The sequence below is a fragment of the Oncorhynchus clarkii genome, chromosome 6 (genome assembly GCF_045791955.1).
Source record: "Oncorhynchus clarkii lewisi isolate Uvic-CL-2024 chromosome 6, UVic_Ocla_1.0, whole genome shotgun sequence".
In the NCBI taxonomy this organism is placed as follows: Eukaryota; Metazoa; Chordata; class Actinopteri; order Salmoniformes; family Salmonidae; genus Oncorhynchus; species Oncorhynchus clarkii.
This window is the reverse complement of record NC_092152.1, coordinates 12,139,309-12,159,770: the sequence shown is the minus strand read 5'-3', so window position 1 is coordinate 12,159,770 and position 20,462 is coordinate 12,139,309. Positions and strand designations below refer to the sequence as shown.

The 20,462-nt window shown below is 43.6% G+C and overlaps 2 protein-coding genes across 7 annotated transcripts in view; one reads left to right on the top strand and one right to left on the bottom strand.

Moving 5' to 3' along the window:
* Positions 1–846: 846 nt before the first annotated feature.
* Positions 847–13,874, top strand: LOC139410622 (hydroxysteroid (17-beta) dehydrogenase 4). Its single transcript, XM_071155945.1, has 24 exons — positions 847–1,058; positions 1,569–1,622; positions 1,746–1,853; positions 2,288–2,347; positions 3,880–3,901; positions 4,079–4,125; positions 4,531–4,615; positions 5,768–5,955; positions 7,121–7,212; positions 7,315–7,339; positions 7,417–7,545; positions 8,188–8,294; positions 8,584–8,820; positions 9,090–9,141; positions 9,232–9,303; positions 9,723–9,826; positions 9,973–10,038; positions 10,207–10,276; positions 10,481–10,587; positions 11,144–11,230; positions 11,375–11,461; positions 11,550–11,688; positions 11,919–12,046; positions 13,621–13,874. Exons 1-24 carry the CDS (start codon positions 1,001–1,003, stop codon positions 13,708–13,710), a joined length of 2,214 nt encoding a protein of 737 aa, XP_071012046.1. The 5' UTR covers positions 847–1,000; the 3' UTR covers positions 13,711–13,874.
* Positions 13,875–14,439: 565 nt separating this feature from the next.
* LOC139410621 (dmX-like protein 1) overlaps positions 14,440–20,462 on the bottom strand; it is a 60,492-nt gene continuing 54,469 nt past the window's right edge. For all 6 annotated transcript variants that reach the window (XM_071155941.1, XM_071155937.1, XM_071155942.1 and 3 more), the window contains 4 exons: positions 20,102–20,193; positions 19,894–19,946; positions 16,723–16,940; positions 14,440–16,429 (listed from right to left, as the gene is read on the bottom strand). In XM_071155941.1, the coding sequence (XP_071012042.1) occupies positions 16,205–16,429; positions 16,723–16,940; positions 19,894–19,946; positions 20,102–20,193 (588 nt within the window). In that variant the 3' untranslated portion in view covers positions 14,440–16,204. The remainder of the gene's footprint in view (positions 16,430–16,722; positions 16,941–19,893; positions 19,947–20,101; positions 20,194–20,462) is intronic.

Genomic DNA, 20,462 nt, shown 5'->3' with positions numbered 1-20,462 from the left:
GTGCTTCTGGTTTGGTCTGTATCCTCAAACCTTGACCCAAAACATGTCTAGGCTATTTTTGCCATATATGATCAGAGACAGGTGTGATCAATGATTTCATTTGATTAACTTCATATAGGCCCTATGACATGGTAGGCTATGTGAACAGACTAGAGATATTGGCTTTGTGAAGCTGTGGTTTTTAATTTGAGAAAAACAATGAAAGGACATTTAAATGCTCCCACTGCTTTTCATTGATTTTCTCATAATAATGCAAAATGCTGAAGGCATACAATTGCAAGTATGTATCAGTCCAAGTTGAGTCAGTCAAACGCCCACTAAATTGTCATAATTCTTCCTCACTCAAACAAAGTGATTTGGCTGGTAGTGCTGCAGCCTTAGTTGTATGTCACGAATTTACCTATCCATGATTGAGGAGCCCTTTAAAAAGTGATCCTCAATGTAATTTTCGAACTATAGCCTAGACTATAGCCTATTAACTCACCTGTATGTCTTATTGGCCAGAGTCAGAGCAGGGTCACCATCACTTATGTTGAGCCTAGTATTAAATTAGGCTACAACCTTCTTAAGATATATTTTGTTTGCTTGGAGAACTCAATGACAATGCCGTGCCATCCACAATGGTTTGGAGAGTTGTGACATTTGTTTGACAAGCTTCTTTTTTTTTTTGTGCATCCGATGCCTATAATTTTAATTCATTTGTGCATCAAATAAGCACTGGATCATTATAGCAAAAGGTTCAGCTCAAGACGTAAGCACTTTTCATCAGAGGACATTTAAGTAATTAACAGGTTAAATTATCTTGGATTTATGATGGTTTGTACTTGGATCTCTGTGATTGGTTGTTGTTACCTTTGATTACCCAGCGCCCCTCTTGCGGAAGTAAGGCAAAGTTCACCCTGATAGCTGTTAACATTCTAGTTGTTGCCCTGCTGTCTTCGCATACTACCAGCACAGTTTTGAATCTGGACACAAAGTTAAAATCCAGAACTACTTCATCATGTCTGTGCCTTTGGTTTTCGACGGGAAAGTTGTTATTGTCACTGGGGCCGGTGGAGGTAAATGACTGCTATCTTTTGCTAACATAGCTAGCTTCATTGGGATATGCTCATCTTGTTATTTGCTAACGTTACGTTGTGCAAGGTGGTGTTGTGTTTTAGTGGTGGTTGACATGGTTGTGAATCCATTGTAAGGATTATTGCCAGGCGTATTCTTATTTGTCTGGTAGCAACCGTGGCTAACTAACTAGCTTTCCTAACCAATAGTAGTGCTTGGTGGCTATGCGCAATGTCAGAAAGTAGCCAGCTTGCTAAGTTACTGGAGCAAGTTACCCATTGCTGTCATTGTTGCAACACTTTATACTTGAATCTGATATCGCTCGGCCACACAGGACAAAGTACATTTCGCTAATTCCAGATACCTTATGTGAGGGCATTCTTGCAACAAAATGCCCAGTATCCCATCCACGCATGAATACAACATGTACTGTGTTGGACACTTTGCCGCAACCGTAAGTCTTATTTTACATTTTCATTTGACCAAGTATTAACTGAAACTTGTTTCCATAGGACTTGGGAGAGAATATGCATTGGCTTTTGGTGTGAGGGGTGCCTCAGTAGTTGGTAAGTATTGTGAATGTATATTTTTTTAAGATGTACATTTTAAATAAGCTGGCAACTATACAGAAAATATACTGTTCAATGCTTAGTTATTGGTTTAATTGTTTATCTTTTCTCTGCACGCAGTTAATGACCTTGGAGGAGATATTAAAGGGGGAGGGAAGAGCTCCAATGCTGCTGATAAAGTCGTGGAAGAGATAAAAGCCAAGGGAGGCAAAGCAGTGGCTAACTATGGTGGGTAGATGGACCAAGTTATCTAACTCATTTGAACTTTTGCACATGGTTCAAGAGTCTTGCGTGGCCAACCTTCCAAATCCTGTCTAGAGCCCTGTAATCTGAAGTTAGGTTCAAGGCTATGTGGGCAGGTTACAGGGCAAAATCACAGCCTTGATAGTCTCAAAAACCGTCCTTCCATTGCCCAATTTTACTTCCTTATGTTTTTTTTTGAGCCCTCAATGAAACTACGACTGTAGACGTCCAGAACTGTTTAGGAGCATTATATCAGCTGTGAAAAGGAGCCATGCACATTTGTCTACTGTTTGACGTTTCCCTTTTTTACCTGGCCACCCAGAAGAGCATAGACTGGTTTCTTTCTTCCCAGAGTTTCTTTGCCACCATCACACCTTGGTTAGGCATTTTGGAGGTTTATTCTCATGTTTGCCCCACAGATTCTGTAGAAGATGGTGAGAAATTGATCCAGACTGCCCTGGATGCTTTTGGGCGAATAGGTGCGTATTTAGACAACTGTTTTCCTTGTTTTAAAACCAATAACACAATGCACATTTAAACATAGCATGGCTGATGGTAAGTCAAGCATGATTATACAGTGCATTTGGAAAATATTCAGACTCTTGGACCTTATTAAAACATTTTTATTATGTTACAGCATTGTCTTCTTGGGTATGATGCTACAAGTTTGGGGAAAAACTCGCCAAATGCAGGTGTGCTGTTCTTTGCAGATCCCCTCAAGTTCTGTCAGGTTGGATGTGGAGCGTCGCTGCACAGCTATTTTCAGGTTCTCTTCAGAGATGTTCAAGTCCGGCCTCTCGCTGGACCACTCAAGGACATTCAGAGACTTGTCCAGAAGCCACTCCTGTGTTGTCTTGACTGTGTGCTTAGGGTTGTCCTGTTGGAAGGTGAACCTTCGCCCCAGCCTGAGGTTCTGAGCACTCTGGAGCAGATTTTCATCAAGGATCTCTGTACTTTTCTCTGTTCATCTTTCCCTCGAGCCTGATCAGTCTCCCAGTCCCTGCCACTGGAAAAACATCCCCATAGCATGATGCTGCTGCCACCACCATGCTTCACTCTAGGAATGGTGCCAAGTCTCCTCCAGATGTGATGCTTGGCATTCAGGTCAAAGAGTTAGATTTAGGTTATTAGCCCAGCGAATCTTGTTTCTCATTTTCTGAGAGTCTTTTGGGTGCCTTTTGGCTAACTTCAAGGGGACTGTCATGTGGCTTCCCTCTGGCCACTCTACCATATAGGCCTGATTGGTGGAGTGCTGCAGTGATGGTTGTCCATCTGGAAGGTTCTCCCATCTGCACAGAGAAACTCGAGAGCTCTGTCAGTGACCATTGGATTCTTCGTCAGGGAGGTGACCAAGGCTCTTCTCTGATTGCTCAGACTGGCCGGGCTGCTAGCTCTAGGAAGAGTCTTAGTGGTTCCAAACTTCTTCCATTTAACATGGCTGGAGAACTGATTTCTTGGGGACCTTCAATGCTGCAGACATTTTTTGGTACCCTTCCTCAGATCTGTGCCTCCACACAATCCTGTCTCTGAGCTCTACGGACAATTCTTCGACCTCATGGCTTGGTTTTTGCTCTGACATGCACTGTCAACTGTGTGACCTTCATATATAGAGAGATGTGTGCCTTACCAAATCATGTCCAATCAATTTAATTTACCACAGGTGGACTCCAATCAAGTTGTAGAAACATCAAGGATGATGACTGGTAACAGGATGCACCTGAGCTCAATTTGAAGCCTCATAGCAAAGGGTCTGAATACTTATGTAAATAAGGTATTTCAGTTATGTTATATACATTTGCAAGCATTTAACCTGTTTTTGCTTTATCATTGTTTTTTTGGGGGTGGGGGGGGTCTGAATAAGGCTGTTACAAAAGTCAAGGGGTCTGAATACTTTCCGAATGCATTGTATGTTCAGGCTTGATTGTGCAAATGGTTTGTTTTGGCATCTTACAGTACATGATTTGGTGATAAGAATTTTGATTTAAACAGACCTGTTGCTTATCTTTTCCAGATATTGTTGTTAATAATGCTGGGTAAGAATGTGATTTATCTAAATCCTTTTAATCAGATTTGATCACTTTTTTACAAAATAAACTAAACTGTAGTGTTTCAGATGGATATGTGACATAGAAAACTATTCAATTTTACTCAATGTGTATATAATAGAATAGAGGCCAAAGTGAACAACATCCTGTTTTATTGATTTCAAGGATACTTCGGGATCGTTCCTTTGGCAGAACGAGTGATTTGGATTGGGGTAAGGAGTTTATTTCTGAGTACACATTCATTCTGTCAATCATCACGGAAGGAGAATATTGCATATTAAACAGTCATATGGAATGAATAGTAAATGTCTATCAGGCTGGAGAAGAGCTTTAATTCCAAGGACTTTAGCGTAGAGAAATGAATGACAAATACAGTCTGAGTAGTAATTTGCAAGAACAGGATAACCTCTACATAGTTACTGTAATGCATTATTTGAGCCTGGTTCCTTTCTAGGTTTCTTCCTGGTTCTGGCCTTTTCTAGGGAGTTTTTCCCAGCCACCGTGCTTCTACACCTGCATTGCTTGCTGTTTGTGTTTTTAGGCTGGGTTTCTGTACAGCACTGTGACAACGGCTGATGTAAAAAGGCCTTTTATAAATACATTTGCTTGTATTTCAGACCTCATCCATAGAGTCCACCTGAGAGGGTCCTTCATGGTCACTAGAGCTGCCTGGAACCACATGAAGAAGCAGAAGTTTGGGAGGTGATGTCAAGGGTCAGACCCAGCACCATGTTGCCTATGTAAAAGGAAGTAGAGCTGACTGTTCTGCTGAATCCCAAATCGTACCCTAGAGCAGGCTCTGCAGTCCTGTAGATCAGTGTGGATTGGATAGGAATAAGCAACATGGTAATTGCCTTCTGATAGCCTGGATAGAATTCTCACCACTGCTTTGCTGTCATCTTTTCCAGGGGTTTTTAAAGTGGGGTCCGTGGAGGTACTTCAGGGGGTTGCGGCTAGACGCCAATTTCTGTTCTCAACTCTGGCCTACATGGGCCTGGTTGGCTCACAGGGAGTTGGCCCCCAACTCCATACAACAAAATTCCCAATGACAAATTGTGCAGAATTGCAGGAAATTTGCTTGAAAATGGCAAAATTTGCAACCCATGCCAAGGGATGGGCCTTTAAAATGTTCCTGCTCTGGACTTGGTTTGTCAGGACATGTACTGCCAAAGTCCTAGTAAAACTCCCTGCATGCAATTTTTTTTTTTATCTCACTCAAGTTGTTCTGATTATGAGGGGGGTCCCTGATGACTCGGTCCCCGGGCCCAAAAACTTTGAGAACCCCTTGACCCACTCAATAATTTCAGCTCATAAGCAGTGCCTAGGGATTCAGAATTCCTTTTGTACATTCAATTAATCCAGCTCTCATACTGAACACACTCCAAACAGTTAGGTAATGGCCGGTGCGGAGTACAGAGCTGTTTCAGTTGGGTAATGGCCGGTGCGGAGTACAGAGCTGTTTCAGTTGGGTAATGGCCGGTGCGGAGTACAGAGCTGTTTCAGTTGGGTAATGGCCGGTGCGGAGTACAGAGCTGTTTCAGTTGGGTAATGGCCGGTGCGGAGTACAGAGCTGTTTCAGGTTTGCGCACAGGTGGACCCTGTCTTAAATTAACGTTGAGAAATCATCCTTATGATACCCCTTGATTTGCAGCTTCGGCACTAAGAATACGTGAGAAAACAGTCTTCAAATGTTCTAGAATAGTTTTTAGGTGGTTGTTAGCGTTTGACAGGTAGTGAAGCGGATGGGTTTCTTAACTATTGTTATTGCCACGTGCCTGAAACGGCCTTGGCGCTTCAGTCTAATTCAGTGCACAGTGTTGAATCAACGTGCCACGGTGCCCTGTCTGTTCCCAGGATCATCATGACTTCATCGGCTGCTGGCATCTATGGCAATTTTGGGCAGGCGAACTATAGCGCGGCGAAGCTGGGTCTGCTGGGATTGGCCAACACCCTAGCCATCGAGGGCCAAAAGTACAACATCCACTGCAACACCATCGCCCCGACCGCAGGCTCGCGCCTCACAGAGACTGTTATGCCCCCAGGTCAGAGGAGCTGCTGAGGAACGGCTCTGAACAGGCTGAGCAGCACACATTACTGGGTCATTTCATTAAGACTCAATGATTTTAGTTGATCTGTAGTGTAATATTGCGATGAGTTACCAGTGCTTGGCATGTACTGATGGGTGCCTGTACTCATTGTGGGTGCCGGTATTGTTTAGATGCAGGAGCTCTACATACTTTTGAGTTAATATTCTATTAAAGCAATAAGGCCTGAGGGGTTGTGGTATATGGCCGATATACCACGGCTAAGGGCTGTTCTTATGTGCGACTGAACATGGTGTGCCTGGATACAGCCCAGAGCCGTGGTGTATATTGGCAATATACCACAAATCCCAGAGGTGCCTTATTGCTATTACAAACTGGGTACCAACGTAATTAGAGCAGTAAAAATACATATTTTTGGCATACCTGTGGTATACGGTCTGATATACCATGGCTTTCAGCCAATCAGCATTCAGGGCTCAAACCACCCAGTTTAATACAGGAACTCAAGCAGGAGAAAACATTTGAGGTGCCGGTACTCTGCTCTAGTGATCTGCCTAAGTCGAGCACTGTTGCATCATGTAATATTGACATGTAAATGTGTTACTAAAGTTTGTCAAACTAGTGCACTCACAAACTGAGTAAACACTGAGATTAATCATGCGTTCTGACAAATGACGTTTATTTATGGGTTGGGCATTTAATGAGGTGTCGTAGATTGCTTTGGTGGGCTTGGCTGACATCTGTGATTTTCTTCTCTGGTGTCTGCCACGTGATGTCCTTTTCATATCCCATATGAAAGTTGTGTGATACGGTCCCCTTTGCTGGTATAAAAAAAAAAAAAGTATCTTAAACTGTAGGACATGTGTGTCAAACTCATTCCACGGAGGGCCGAGTGTCTCGCGTTTTCACTCCTCCCTTGTACTTGATTGCTGAATTAAGGTCACTAATTAGTATGGAACTCCCCTCACCTGGTTGTTTAGGTCTTCATTGAGAGGAAAAAACAGATCTGCGGACACTCGGCCCTCTGTGGAATGAGTTCGACACCCCTGTCCTATGGTTTATGAAGATTAAAAAATATATATGGATATACCAGCATATCCCCACAATGTGCATACCTTTTCATGTTATTAGCAACTTAACATGTAGCTTTTTTTTGTCGTAGTTCTGTGTGAGTCCTTGAAAGCAGAATACGTGGCGCCCCTAGTTCTGTGGCTGTCTCATGACCAGTGTCAGGAAAATGGAGGCCTGTTCGAGGTTTGTTTGAGAACTGTATGAAATGTTCACTTATGCCTTTAACTGTGTCGCCTTACTCCCAATCCTTCCTGATTATTCTGTTAATGTTCTCTCCCTGTTAAGGTTGGTGCTGGCTGGATTGGAAAATGTGAGTTGAATTTATTATTCTCATTTGGGAGTATTTTCACCGTTCTACAATATTTTCCATCAATGTGTTTTGTGTAGTGCGCTGGGAGCGTTCACAGGGCCGCATTGTGAGGAAGAAGAACCAGGGCATGTTTCCTGAGACTGTACGAGACCAGTGGGACAACATCTGTGACTTCACCAATGCCACCAAACCTGCCAACATCAATGGTAACCAAGTCAAGCAGCCCTTAGACTGAACACCTATGCTGGCATATTTTGCCTCTGTCAGATACATTACAGATATTAGTCATTGACTTATACACAGATGTATTGAATTGAACCTTTTTTTGGACAATAGTATAAAATGCAGAAAATTACTGACTAGGTAGGTGTCAGTGAAACACTCAATAGTCCACCTGCAGTAAATGCTGGAACTCTTTTGGTGTTGTAATAACAACCAATTTCATGGGAAAAGGTCTGCAGTGTAAACTGAGTGGCTGACCAGGGATCAAACCTCTAAGAGAAGTGAACAAACTCATTGGCTTGTGCTGTTATGACACAATGTCAACTCCACCACTGGTATTTCCCCCTCGTCTTTGAATGAAGAGCACAGTACAGTATCGAGCGGAGCGCCTTTGGGTCAGACACAGAAGAGAACATGACAAGGGTTCATTATTCTCTCCTCCCTCGGCTTGCCCTTGGATGTGCAGCAGCATGGGGGTGGCAGCCTCCAGAGGAGTGCCTCATTACCATGACTTTGTAGTGCTCCTCATTTGTACCTTATTAGAGGACTTTTGGCCGTCTTTGTTCCGCAACGTCCTTATTGAGTGAATATAATGAATCTCCTCTTATCCCATTTTTTTTTTTTAGAGTCCGTGGCCACATTGGTGGAGGTGCTGTCAAGAGTGGAGACTGATGAGGGAATTGCCCCCAACCCCACCAGCGCTATGGCTACTGCTGCATCTGGGATCAGTCCTGTGAGTGGGGAGGTCAACAGTACTAGGCTGGAATGACGTGACGTCATGCATGTTGGTGACAGATGGTCCCATAATGATGCTCTCTGGGCCATGTCTTCAAAGATATCTGTTTGGAGTGTCTTTGACACCAAGGGGCCATGTCTCCAAATCAAACAGTCCCTGGCTGGCTGATGTCAATGTATCCCTAGCTGACCTACGGGGCCTGGTTCTACCTAAAGGCATGCTTAGTAAACGACATGGCTTGTGTCCACTTCGTTCTGTGCTGATTGTCGCTGTGCTTCCCCTTCAGCTGGAGGCGGTGGGACAGAAGCTTCCGGAGTCGACCTTCAGCTACTCCCAAACTCAGTGCATCCTGTACGCCCTAGGAGTGGGCATGTCCACCAAGGATGACGACCACCTCAAGTTCCTGTACGAGGGCCACGAGGACTTTAGCTGTCTGCCCACCTTCGGGGTCATCCCCTCCCAGGCGGCCATGATGGACGGAGGGCTAGGTTCCGTGCCTGGACTCAACTTTGACTTCACCAGGGTAAAAGCTCCAGGAAACAATCCCAATCATCTTTATTTCCCCAAGTACAGTAGAATTTACAGTTTTATATTCATTATATAGAAAATAGATGCAGTAAACTCAGAACTCATCCCATACCGAAGTGGCAAGCAACTGTTGCTGTTCTCACACATTTAATTTAGTGGGTAAATAATACATGTTTATTTTGCTTGGAGCAAAGACTAACTGAAACTGCTATTGTCACCATAACCAATTTACTCACCTTTGTTCATTCTGATATTGTCACTCAGTTGTTGCATGGAGAGCAGTATCTGGAGCTTTTCCAACCATTACCCACCTCCGGTATGTGTGCCCATTACAGAAGTATCTCTGAGAACAACATTTTCTGTTTACAAAAGCCTGTTATTGAAAATAATTTGTCTGCATTTGCAGGAACACTGACGTCTCAGGCTAGAATCGCAGATGTGTTGGACAAAGGATCTGGCGCAGTCATTCTCCTGGATGGTTAGTTTTGTTAAGCTTACTTCCTTGTCCCTGAGAATTAGTGTGGTAGAGTAAAGGGTTTATAAGTGACGTTCCACAGGATTGAATGAGACGAGCAAAGAAATAGCAGAGGAACTTTAACAATTAGTTATGGACCTGATATTAAAGGAAGGAAATTGAACACATGCAGTCTAAAGATTCTTTCAGAGAAACTTGAAAGAATATTTTATTTTCTCCTGTGGAATGTAATTTTTTTATTTTTTTTTAAAAAGTTTCATTATTGGTGTAAAAAAAAAAAGCTATTTAGCAGGCACTTTTATCCAAAGCGACTTCATCATCTGCACACATTTGAAGTCCACTGTCCTGGCATTGCAAGCACCACGCTGTACCAACTGAGCTACAGAGGACCATTTGGAAGATAACATTGTTTTTCTCCACAGTCCACACGTACAGTGGTAAAGAGCTGTTGTGTTACAACCAGTACTCTCTGTTCATCGTGGGGGCTGGTGGCTTTGGAGGAAAGAGAACATCTGATAAAGCAATGGTAACAAGGAGTCTGTTAACAACACCAATGCTTTCAAACTATTCAGAAGTACTACCATTATTTCTTTCTTTTCTTTTTTTTTTTTAGAACAAAATGGTTGACTCTTACTATTTTTCTTTCAACGTAACTTAATCTCACTCTTTCAGAGCACAGTAGCGCATCCAAACAGAACTCCTGATGCTGTGATGACTGACACCACAACAAGAGACCAGGTTTGTTGTTCCATCTAGTGTATACACTGGTTTTCACTACTAGTGCCCAAACTGTTAGGAATTTACAAAAGTTGAAGCATCAAATAAGTAGCCATAATGGCTCAACGGGAGCCCGACACTCAAGATATTTCTAAAAGGAGTGACTTGACATTGATTCCACGCTTTCAGGCTGCCTTGTATCGTCTGAGTGGGGACTGGAACCCCCTCCACATAGACCCCAGCTTTGCAGCAATGGGAGGTGAGTCTTCTGACCTGGTACCAGATCTGTTTTGGCAATCGTGTCAACTCCTTGTCATGTCAAAAGAAGAGTGCCAAGGAGTTGACATGATTGCACCAACAGATCTGGCACCAAGCTTTGACTCTTTTATATGAATAAAACACTGCACAGTGTTATGCAGGATATTGTGTTGAATCTTAAAGACCTCTTCTCTCCATTTTTCAGGATTCAAATCCCCTATTCTGCATGGCCTGTGCTCCTTTGGGTTTGCGGCTAGGCATGTGCTGAAGCAGTATGCCAACAACGATGCCTCCAGATTCAAGTCCATCAAGGTGAAGCACGATCTTGGATCTTAACGTCATAGACTGAATAGAACGGCCGTTCCCATTCAAGTCAATGATGGCATAATGGGGGAACTGGCGGACGTTGCGAGTGTACCCATCAATCTGTGCTGTGATTTGAGTCAGCTCAACTGACATTACAAAAAATATATTAAATTGCATGAGCGACATCAGTTAACTTTCTACATTACCATGGAAACCAGGCAGCCATTGCGAGTGTACCCTTGAGTTTACCGGTCAAATTGCCGTGATTAGAGGTTCCAAAACTGTTAACAGTTCCCGTATATCTTTTTGGAGCTTGGCACTTAATCAAGAAAAATAAGAACACCCTACCGTTGCTCTTGACTATCACTGACTTTGCTGATAGCTGCTTTGAGGAAGGTTTGACTTATGACTGTGAGATGTGGTTGTCTCACCTAGCTACTTTTAAGATGGGTGCTCTAACTGTAAGTCACTCTGGATAAGAGTGTCTGCTAAATGTCTAGAATTGAAAATGTAATAAGCTCTTTTTAAATGACTTTTTCCTGGTTCCTACTGTATCCTTCAGGTTCGCTTTGTAAAGCCAGTGCTACCAGGCCAGTCTCTACAGACTGAGATGTGGAAAGAAGGAAACCGAATTCACATTCAGTGCAAAGTAAGCAGTTTTATCATGGTTGTGCAAGAGGTTAATAGTGATCCATTAAGATTGAAAGAATTACCCAAATTAAGTCCAGTAACCTTTTTCCATGTGATACAGAATATCCAGGTTAAATTGATTGGGTTATGTCTTATTCCTCAGGTCAAAGAGAGCGGTGCTGTGGTTTTGTCAGGTGCCTATGTGGACTTGCATGCTGCTGCAGATGGCTCCCCACAAATTCTTCCTGAGGTACATCAGTCAGACTCTTCTTGTGTGATGCAAAATCCCAAAGGTGGAAATGACCTCTGACTAGTTTTCCTGTTTTGAACCCTTCTAGGCAGGGGGACTCAAGAGTGAGCTGGTGTTTGCTGAGATCGGCCGTCGCATTAAGGACCTAGGGGCTGAGATGGTGAAGAAGGTCAATGCAGTGTTTGGCTGGGAGATCACCAAGGGAGGAAACACTGCAGCCCAGTGGAGTAAGTGAACCCTTGTTGCTTTCCAAGCCCTCCTGTCAATCAATGCCGTCATGTTGAACCTATGCGGCCTGCTTCCCGGGCCCTGATTACGCCAAGTCCTGGACTAAAAATGATTCTCGATGGAGAATTACCATTGTGCACTTTAGTCTACTACTAAACTTAATCTGGATCTGGGAAACTGGCCCATAGTGTTAATGCCTCAACCATAACTTCATTATGCTCTCCCCCAGCCATTGATTTGAAAACTGGAGCTGGCGCCTTGCACAAGGGCCCATACAGTGGCAAAACCGATGTGACCATCACTGTATCTGATGATGACTTCATGGAAGTAGTGCAGGGAAAACTCAACCCTCAGAAGGTACAGACATTTCCCCAAGCCTACATGCCTGGCAACATCTGAGACACTGTAGAAAGCTGCAAGGTGACTCAGCAGAGAACTGCCAATGTGTAGCACATTCACACTTCAAAGCTTTTTAAAACTTAGTAAAAAAAATAAGTACATCCCAGTAAGAGTGGGTTTTCTTGGCAGGAATGAGCTACATTTCACCTTTCATTGTTTTGTGACTTTAGATCAGGGATGGATAACTGGCGGCCCTCCTTTCTGTAGGCCCGCGGATCAATTTCGGTAAAATAAAATGAGGGGTGGAGGGAACAATTTTAATGTTGAGAGGTAGAATACACAAGTTGCAGTTTTGAGAAACTGCTGATGCACAACAAATTTCAACAATTTCACTTAGGGCCCCCAAAAGGCTAGGATAGCCTTTTACTGCCTGTGTGCCACTGCAGCTCATCATGAGTAAAGATTTTTTGTGGCTCCCACCCCAATCAAAGTTGCCCTTCCCTAATTTTTATACAGAACAAAAATGTTGGTTTCATGTGCTGAAATAATATCCCAGACATTTTTCATATGCGCAAAAAGCTCCTCTCAAAAGTGCACAAATTTGTTGACATCCCTGTTAGTGAGCATGTCTCCTTTGCCAAGATAATCCATCCACCTGACAGGTGTGGCATATCAAGCAGCTGAGGAAACGGCATGAAAATAAAAGGCCACTCTAAAATGTAATTTTTTTTCTTCACACAACACAATGCCACATGTCTTGAGGGAGTGTGTAGTTAGCATGCTGACTACAGGAAAGTTCACCAGAGCTGTTGCAAGAGAATTGCTCATTTCTCTACCATAAGCCGTCTCAATATCATTTTTAGAGAATTTGGCAGTATGTCACAACCGCAGACCACGTGTAAACCACGCCAACCCAGGACTTCCACATCTGGCTTCTTCACCTGCGGGTTGTTCTGAGACATGCCACCTGGACAGCTGATAAATATGGGTTTGCACAACTGAAGAATTACTGCACAAACTGTCAGAAACCGTCTCTGGGAAGTTCAGCTGCGTGCTCGTCGTTCTCACCAGGGTGTTGACCTGACTGCAGTTCAGCATCGTAATTCCTTGAAGCTGAAAATTTCCCAGTCCTTCCATGGCCTGCATACTCACCAGACATGTCACCGTTGAGCCTATTTGGAATGCTCTGGATCGATGTGTACGACAGCGTGTTCCTGTTCCCACCAATAGCCATCAACTTCACACATGCCAATGAAGGAGACAACATTCCTCAGGCCACACAAATCAACAACCTGAGCAAATATGCGAAGGAATCACCAGATACTGACTGGTTTTCTGATCCGACCTTACCAAAACAAATCTGACCAACCTATTCATATCTGTATTCCCAGTCATGTGAAATCCATAGATTAGGGCCTAATTAATTTTCTTCAATTGACTGATTTCCTTATGAACTGTAAATCTTATTGTTGAATTTGATATTTTTGTTCAGTGTAACTCCAGGAAGCCCTTAGCTTATGACCATTTTAATATGGGGTTGTAAGAGCATATAATTTTTCTCAGTGACCTGAGACTTGTACTTGTTCTTCCAGGCGTTCTTTGCAGGCAAGCTGAAAGTGCGAGGGAACATCATGCTGAGCCAGAAGCTGGAGGTGATCCTTAAAGACTATGCTAAACTGTGAGGTTGAGCAAAAGGAGAACCACTCAGTTATCTAACGTGTTTGTTTCACCTGAGGTAGCAGCATTAATTGCCAATGTGCATAAAGAAGACAGAAGTCACGTCATTGTTTTAACACCATCCACAGAGTTTTCCAATGTGCCAATAAATCAGCACAATGTTATTTTCTGTTTTTTTTCAAATTGCACCTTTTCTGTTGCAGTAATTTGACCTGGATTTCAATGCATCATATCTGGTGAAATAACCTAAATGAGAGTTAAAATGATAATTTAATGCTATTTCAACAAATAGCCACATTACACTGAGTGTTAGCTGGGGCTGCGATCATGATTTTTACTTTGACGCTGATGAAATAGCGCCATCAAAGCTGCTGATGTGCAATTCTGAATGTCAAGTCAGATGACGGGTGCATGGGGCCATGCAGTAGGTGGGACAAACTGTACATGAACAATATACTATAGTGTCAACTGGGGATGCTTGCTGTATTCCAGGGCAATGAAGAAAAGGCAAGCAGAACCTGTCTGCTGTGCTACATTTTTTTCACTAAAATTGCATTTGTGCTCCCAGATTAGGCATAGTTAAGTGTCCTGACTTCCCTAAAATCCAATGTAACCCACATTAAGTGTTAGCTTGGTGCAACATGCTACACTAATTTCTAATAAATCTTATGCACTTTCTGACGGGGATAAACGTTTTAATACCCTTTAATCAAGGTTCCAAACAGACAAGTGTACATTTAAGTTGCTTTATTATCTGACTTAATCAACATATTCATAAAATTAGCTTTCTGAGCATATTCACAGTGTAAAGGAAGAAAAACATGGAACCCCTATTGTATATGATGGTTCTAGGTAAATACTCATCCCTTGTCTGTGATAGCAAATTGCTTAGTGTAATATGCTATCTCCTACGCATTGTTGATTAAAGATTTTATTCAATTACTTTGTGATGAAATGTGTTTTACAGGGACAGCCATAGTTGTACTGCACCCCGGGAGGAAATTAGGGTTAAGTGCCTTGCTCAAGAGCACACCGATTTTTCACCTCAGGGATTCGAAACCGACCTTTCGGTTACTGGCCCAACGCTCTAACCATAAATCAATGTACTTTGATTCTTATATCTGCCCCTGGAGGAAGTGAAACAAACCCAGTTCTGCATCATGATCAGGCACTATTGTTTAAACACAATCCATAAATATTACTGGTATTTCACAGAATTGTCTTCATAAAGCAGGACTTGCTAAAACATCACAGTAAAGTTGTGAGGTGTAGTTTGTTCTATTTACAGAATGCAATAACTACGTCATTAACGCTTTTCTCCAGCTTATACCCCAAATATAGATGTGACAGTATGCCAAGGGGGGTGAAGTTATTGGGAATAATAGATATCACAATATACATGGGCCTAGATTCAATCTATAAGTTACAAGGTCATTTCATGAAGGCAATGCATTTTGTAAAAATAAAAAGCTATTGTTCAAACCACACAAGTACCCCACTAAGGCAGCCAAATTATTTTTTATACCTAGCAGATGTGATTGGTCAAAAGACCAATTAGTGGATAAAAGATAATTGGGCTGCTTGTCTAAATGCATCCTCACTGACAAGCTAGTTAACCAGTTTGTAAAGTCAATTTCATGTTAGCAAAGGTAAATCCACAATTTAAGTGACTTCTCTATGCATTTGTGGTTGATTTGGGGATGGGAGGAGGAAAGTGCTGTGTTGAGTATGAAACTGTTTTATTCCAAGACACTCATTGAAATTAGTGCTCTCTTTCTCTTATTGGCTAAAGGGTGCTTACGTGGTGTTACTTGATAGTTACAGCATTCTGTCTAAAATAATCAAGGGGAAGAACAGACCAATTATATTGGGTTTCCCTGATAAGTGGGTCCTTAAAGCTACATGTGTACCTCCAATAAAATGATCACTTGATTGGTCAATTGCACACAAGGTTCATATAAATACCACTCAACAATACCTAGGGGAAATGGGTGCAGTACCAGTATGAGTTAGATTTATAAGAACACATCACCACTGTTTGAATCTAGACCACAACAATACTAAACAGAATATTATACTTAAGGTTTGGCTTGCTCTCTGGGATCTAAACTATGCACTGCATATCATTTCACCTTATTTATGAGCAAACAAAGCGAATTCCTTATGATTCGATAATGTGCTTTATATCAACTGGCCTTAACAACTCAAGCAAGCAGGGATGTCAGTATTTTACAGTCTTAAAATGGATGCAGAGCACTGTAGAAACACCTGACATTCCAAATCATACACTGCACAGATCTCATCTCTACATGTAAGATTCCAATATGATTGCCTCAGAAAAGTGATCACTGGTGAGAGGAGGAAGCTTGCGTCCGTTTTTGAGTGTCCTCTCCTTGTGCAGACAGACAGTCAGTCCCTCCACACTCATCTTGCAGTAACTTGTGCAAACAAAGGCAGTCTTGGTCACGTAAACCACAAGCTGAGGCTGTGCTTAGTTAGCTAAATGATGAACTTGACGTCGTTCTTCAGGTTGCCGTTGTTGACGCTGAAGCGGTCAGGGAGAATCCTCATCTTCATGGTACCATCGGCGCCACACGAAAAGATGTGGTTGGCCGGGCCCACCTCGATCTGCATCACGCCCGTGCCCAGATTCCGGAACAGGGACTGGCGAGCGTGCTCGTTGGGGAACTGATGCAGTAAGCACTGCATGGACAGGCTCCACACCTGCAACATCACACCACAGTCAGGGTTGGAGCAACCTTTTTGTTATTTTTGCATACGATTTATGGATTTAAATCTTTAACATGCTATACAGGGGGGAACCAAATATCTATTGTAATCCTGATTTTGCAATAGGCTGCTCCCACCACCCTACTCCCCTTGAACCTCCCAAAATCCACCCTATACCGATCCACAACCGTTGTTTTTGACCCATCCTAACCCAGTCACCTGGAAAGAATAAACAAGCAACAGGTGCAGTGAGGGGGACTATGTGGCTAGTGAGGGAGGGAGGGCACCTTGATGTTGCCCTCGGCAGAGCCGCTGATGAAGCTGCCCTCGGTGGGGTCCACAGCCAGGGCCTTGACGGGGGAGTCGTGGGCCTGGAAGCTCTGGCGCTGGTGCCTGTGGGGGAGCTCCAGCACGCTGATCCAGCCCTTCCTGCCACCTGTGATTAGCAGCTGCTGCCTGGGGGCCAGCGACAGCACCGTGGCCCCCGACTCATGACAACTAAAGGCTGCAGAGAGAGGAGAGGGGCAAAATAGGAACAACTTAAATGTAGCTAACTTGGCTACTCTCTGTATTATTGTTGATGATGTACTGGCTTCAATAGAAACAGCCAGTGTTGGAGGACTCACTGTGCACTAGACTGTTCATAGTGTTGTGAAGGTGCACTAGACTGTTCATAGTGTTGTGGAGGACTCACCATGCACTAGACTGTTAATAGTGTTGTGGAGGACTCACCGTGCACTAGACTGTTCATAGTGTTGTGAAGGTGCACTAGACTGTTCATAGTGTTGTGAAGGTGCACTAGACTGTTCATAGTGTTGTGGAGGACTCACCGTGCACATAGTGTTGTAGACTGTGCACTAGACTGTTAATAGTGTTGTGGAGGAATCACCATAGTGTTGTGAAGGTGCACTAGACTGTGCACTAGAATAGTGTTGTGGAGGACTCACCGTGCACTAGACTGTTAATAGTGTTGTGGAGGACTCACCGTGCACTAGACTGTTCATAGTGTTGTGAAGGTGCACTAGACTGTTCATAGTGTTGTGAAGGTGCACTAGACTGTTCATAGTGTTGTGGAGGACTCACCGTGCACTAGACTGTTAATAGTGTTGTGGAGGACTCACCATGCACTAGACTGTTAATAGTGTTGTGGAGGACTCACCGTGCACTAGACTGTTAATAGTGTTGTGGAGGACTCACCGTGCACTAGACTGTTCATAGTGTTGTGAAGGTGCACTAGACTGTTCATAGTGTTGTGGAGGACTCACCGTGCACTAGACTGTTAATAGTGTTGTGGAGGACTCACCGTGCACTAGACTGATCATAGTGTTGTGAAGGTGCACTAGACTGTTCATAGTGTTGTGGAGGACTCACCGTGCACTAGACTGTTCATAGTGTTGTGAAGGTGCACTAGACTGTTCATAGTGTTGTGGAGGACTCACCGTGCACTAGACTGTTCATAGTGTTGTGAAGGTGCACTAGACTGTTCATAGTGTTGTGGAGGACTCACCATGGACTAGACTGTTAATAGTGTTGTGGAGGACTTATCGTGCACTAGACTGTTAATAGTGTTGTGGAGGACTCACCGTGCACTAGACTGTTCATAGTGTTGTGAAGGTGCACTAGACTGTTCATAGTGTTGTGGAGGACTCACCATGGACTAGACTGTTAATAGTGTTGTGGAGGACTCACCGTGCACTAGACTGTTAATAGTGTTGTGGAGGACTCACCGTGCACTAGACTGTTCATAGTGTTGTGGAGGACTCACCGTGCACTAGACTGTTCATAGTGTTGTGGAGGACTCACCGTGCACTAGACTGTTAATAGTGTTGTGGAGGACTCACCATGCACTAGACTGTTCAGTGTTGTGAAGGTGCACTAGACTGTTCATAGTGTTGTGGAGGACTCACCGTGCACTAGACTGTTCATAGTGTTGTAAAGGTGCACTAGACTGTTCATAGTGTTGTGGAGGACTCACCATGGACTAGACTGTTAATAGTGTTGTGGAGGACTCACTGTGCACTACACTGTTAATAGTGTTGTGGAGGACTCACCGTGCACTACACTGTTAATAGTGTTGTGGAGGACTCACCATGGACTAGACTGTTAATAGTGTTGTGGAGGACTCACTGTGCACTACACTGTTAATAGTGTTGTGGAGGACTCACCGTGCACTACACTGTTAATAGTGTTGTGGAGGACTCACCGTGCACTACACTGTTAATAGTGTTGTGGAGGACTCACCATGGACTAGACTGTTAATAGTGTTGTGGAGGACTCACTGTGCACTACACTGTTAATAGTGTTGTGGAGGACTCACCGTGCACTACACTGTTAATAGTGTTGTGGAGGACTCACCATGGACTAGACTGTTAATAGTGTTGTGGAGGACTCACTGTGTACTAGACTGTTAATAGTGTTGTGGAGGACTCACCGTGCACTAGACTGTTAATAGTGTTGTGGAGGACTCACCCTGGACTAGACTGTTAATAGTGTTGTGGAGGACTCACTGTGTACTAGACTGTTAATAGTGTTGTGGAGGACTCACCGTGCACTAGACTGTTAATAGTGTTGTGGAGGACTCACCACTGGACTAGACTGTTAATAGTGTTGTGGAGGACTCACTGTGTACTAGACTGTTAATAGTGTTGTGGAGGACTCACCGTGCACTAGACTGTTAATAGTGTTGTGGAGGACTCACCGTGCACTAGACTGTTAATAGTGTTGTGGAGGACTCACCGTGCACTACACTGTTAATAGTGTTGTGGAGGACTCACCGTGCACTAGACTGTTAATAGTGTTGTGGAGGACTCACCATGGACTAGACTGTTAATAGTGTTGTGGAGGACTCACCGTGCACTAGACTGTTAATAGTGTTGTGGAGGACTCACCGTGCACTAGACTGTTAATAGTGTTGTGGAGGACTCACCGTGCACTAGACTGTTAATAGTGTTGTGGAGGACTCACCATGGACTAGACTGTTAATAGTGTTGTGGAGGACTCACTGTGTACTAGACTGTTAATAGTGTTGTGGAGGACTCACCGTGCACTAGACTGTTAATAGTGTTGTGGAGGACTCACCGTGCACTAGACTGTTAATAGTGTTGTGGAGGACTCACCGTGCACTAGACTGTTAATAGTGTTGTGGAGGACTCACCGTGCACTAGACTGTTAATAGTGTTGTGGAGGACTCACCGTGCACTAGACTGTTAATAGTGTTGTGGAGGACTCACCGTGCACTAGACTGTTAATAGTGTTGTGGAGGACTCACTGTGGACTAGACTGTTAATAGTGTTGTGGAGGACTCACCGTGCACTAGACTGTTCATAGTGTTGTGGAGGACTCACCGTGCACTAGACTGTTAATAGTGTTGTGGAGGACTCACCGTGCACTAGACTGTTAATAGTGTTGTGGAGGACTCACCATGGACTAGACTGTTAATAGTGTTGTGGAGGACTCACCGTGCACTAGACTGTTCATTGGATTCACCAATGTATCCCAAAGACACACATTCCTATGGAGACAAAAACAAAGCATTATTTAAAGCGCATTAGACCAACTGAAACAGGCACTCTATAACATCAGCCCATTTGGTCCCCAGTGAAGTGATTGAAAGGTTTGATCGCAGGGCTCTGTAGCAGGGCTACGAAGCAGGGCTACGTAGTGTACCTGTTGTCTGTTGACAGCCCTGCTGTGGCTATGAGGGAGGATGAGCCCACGAACACAAAGTCGTGAGCCGTCTTATTATGGCACTGCAATGTCTGTGGAGGGAAGAACATCACCAATAAACAACAACGCTACCAGACAGTAGGAGGCACAGCTAACTGCCAAAATAAAGTGTACATCAACATACAGTGTATTAACAGGGCATTGGGCCACCACTAGCCGCCAGAACAGCTTCAATGCATCTTGGGATAGATTCTATAAGTGTCTGGAACTCTATTTGAGGGATGAGACACCATTCTTCACACAACAAATTCCATCATTTGGTGTTCTGTTGACGTTGTTGGAAAATGCTGTCTCAGGCACC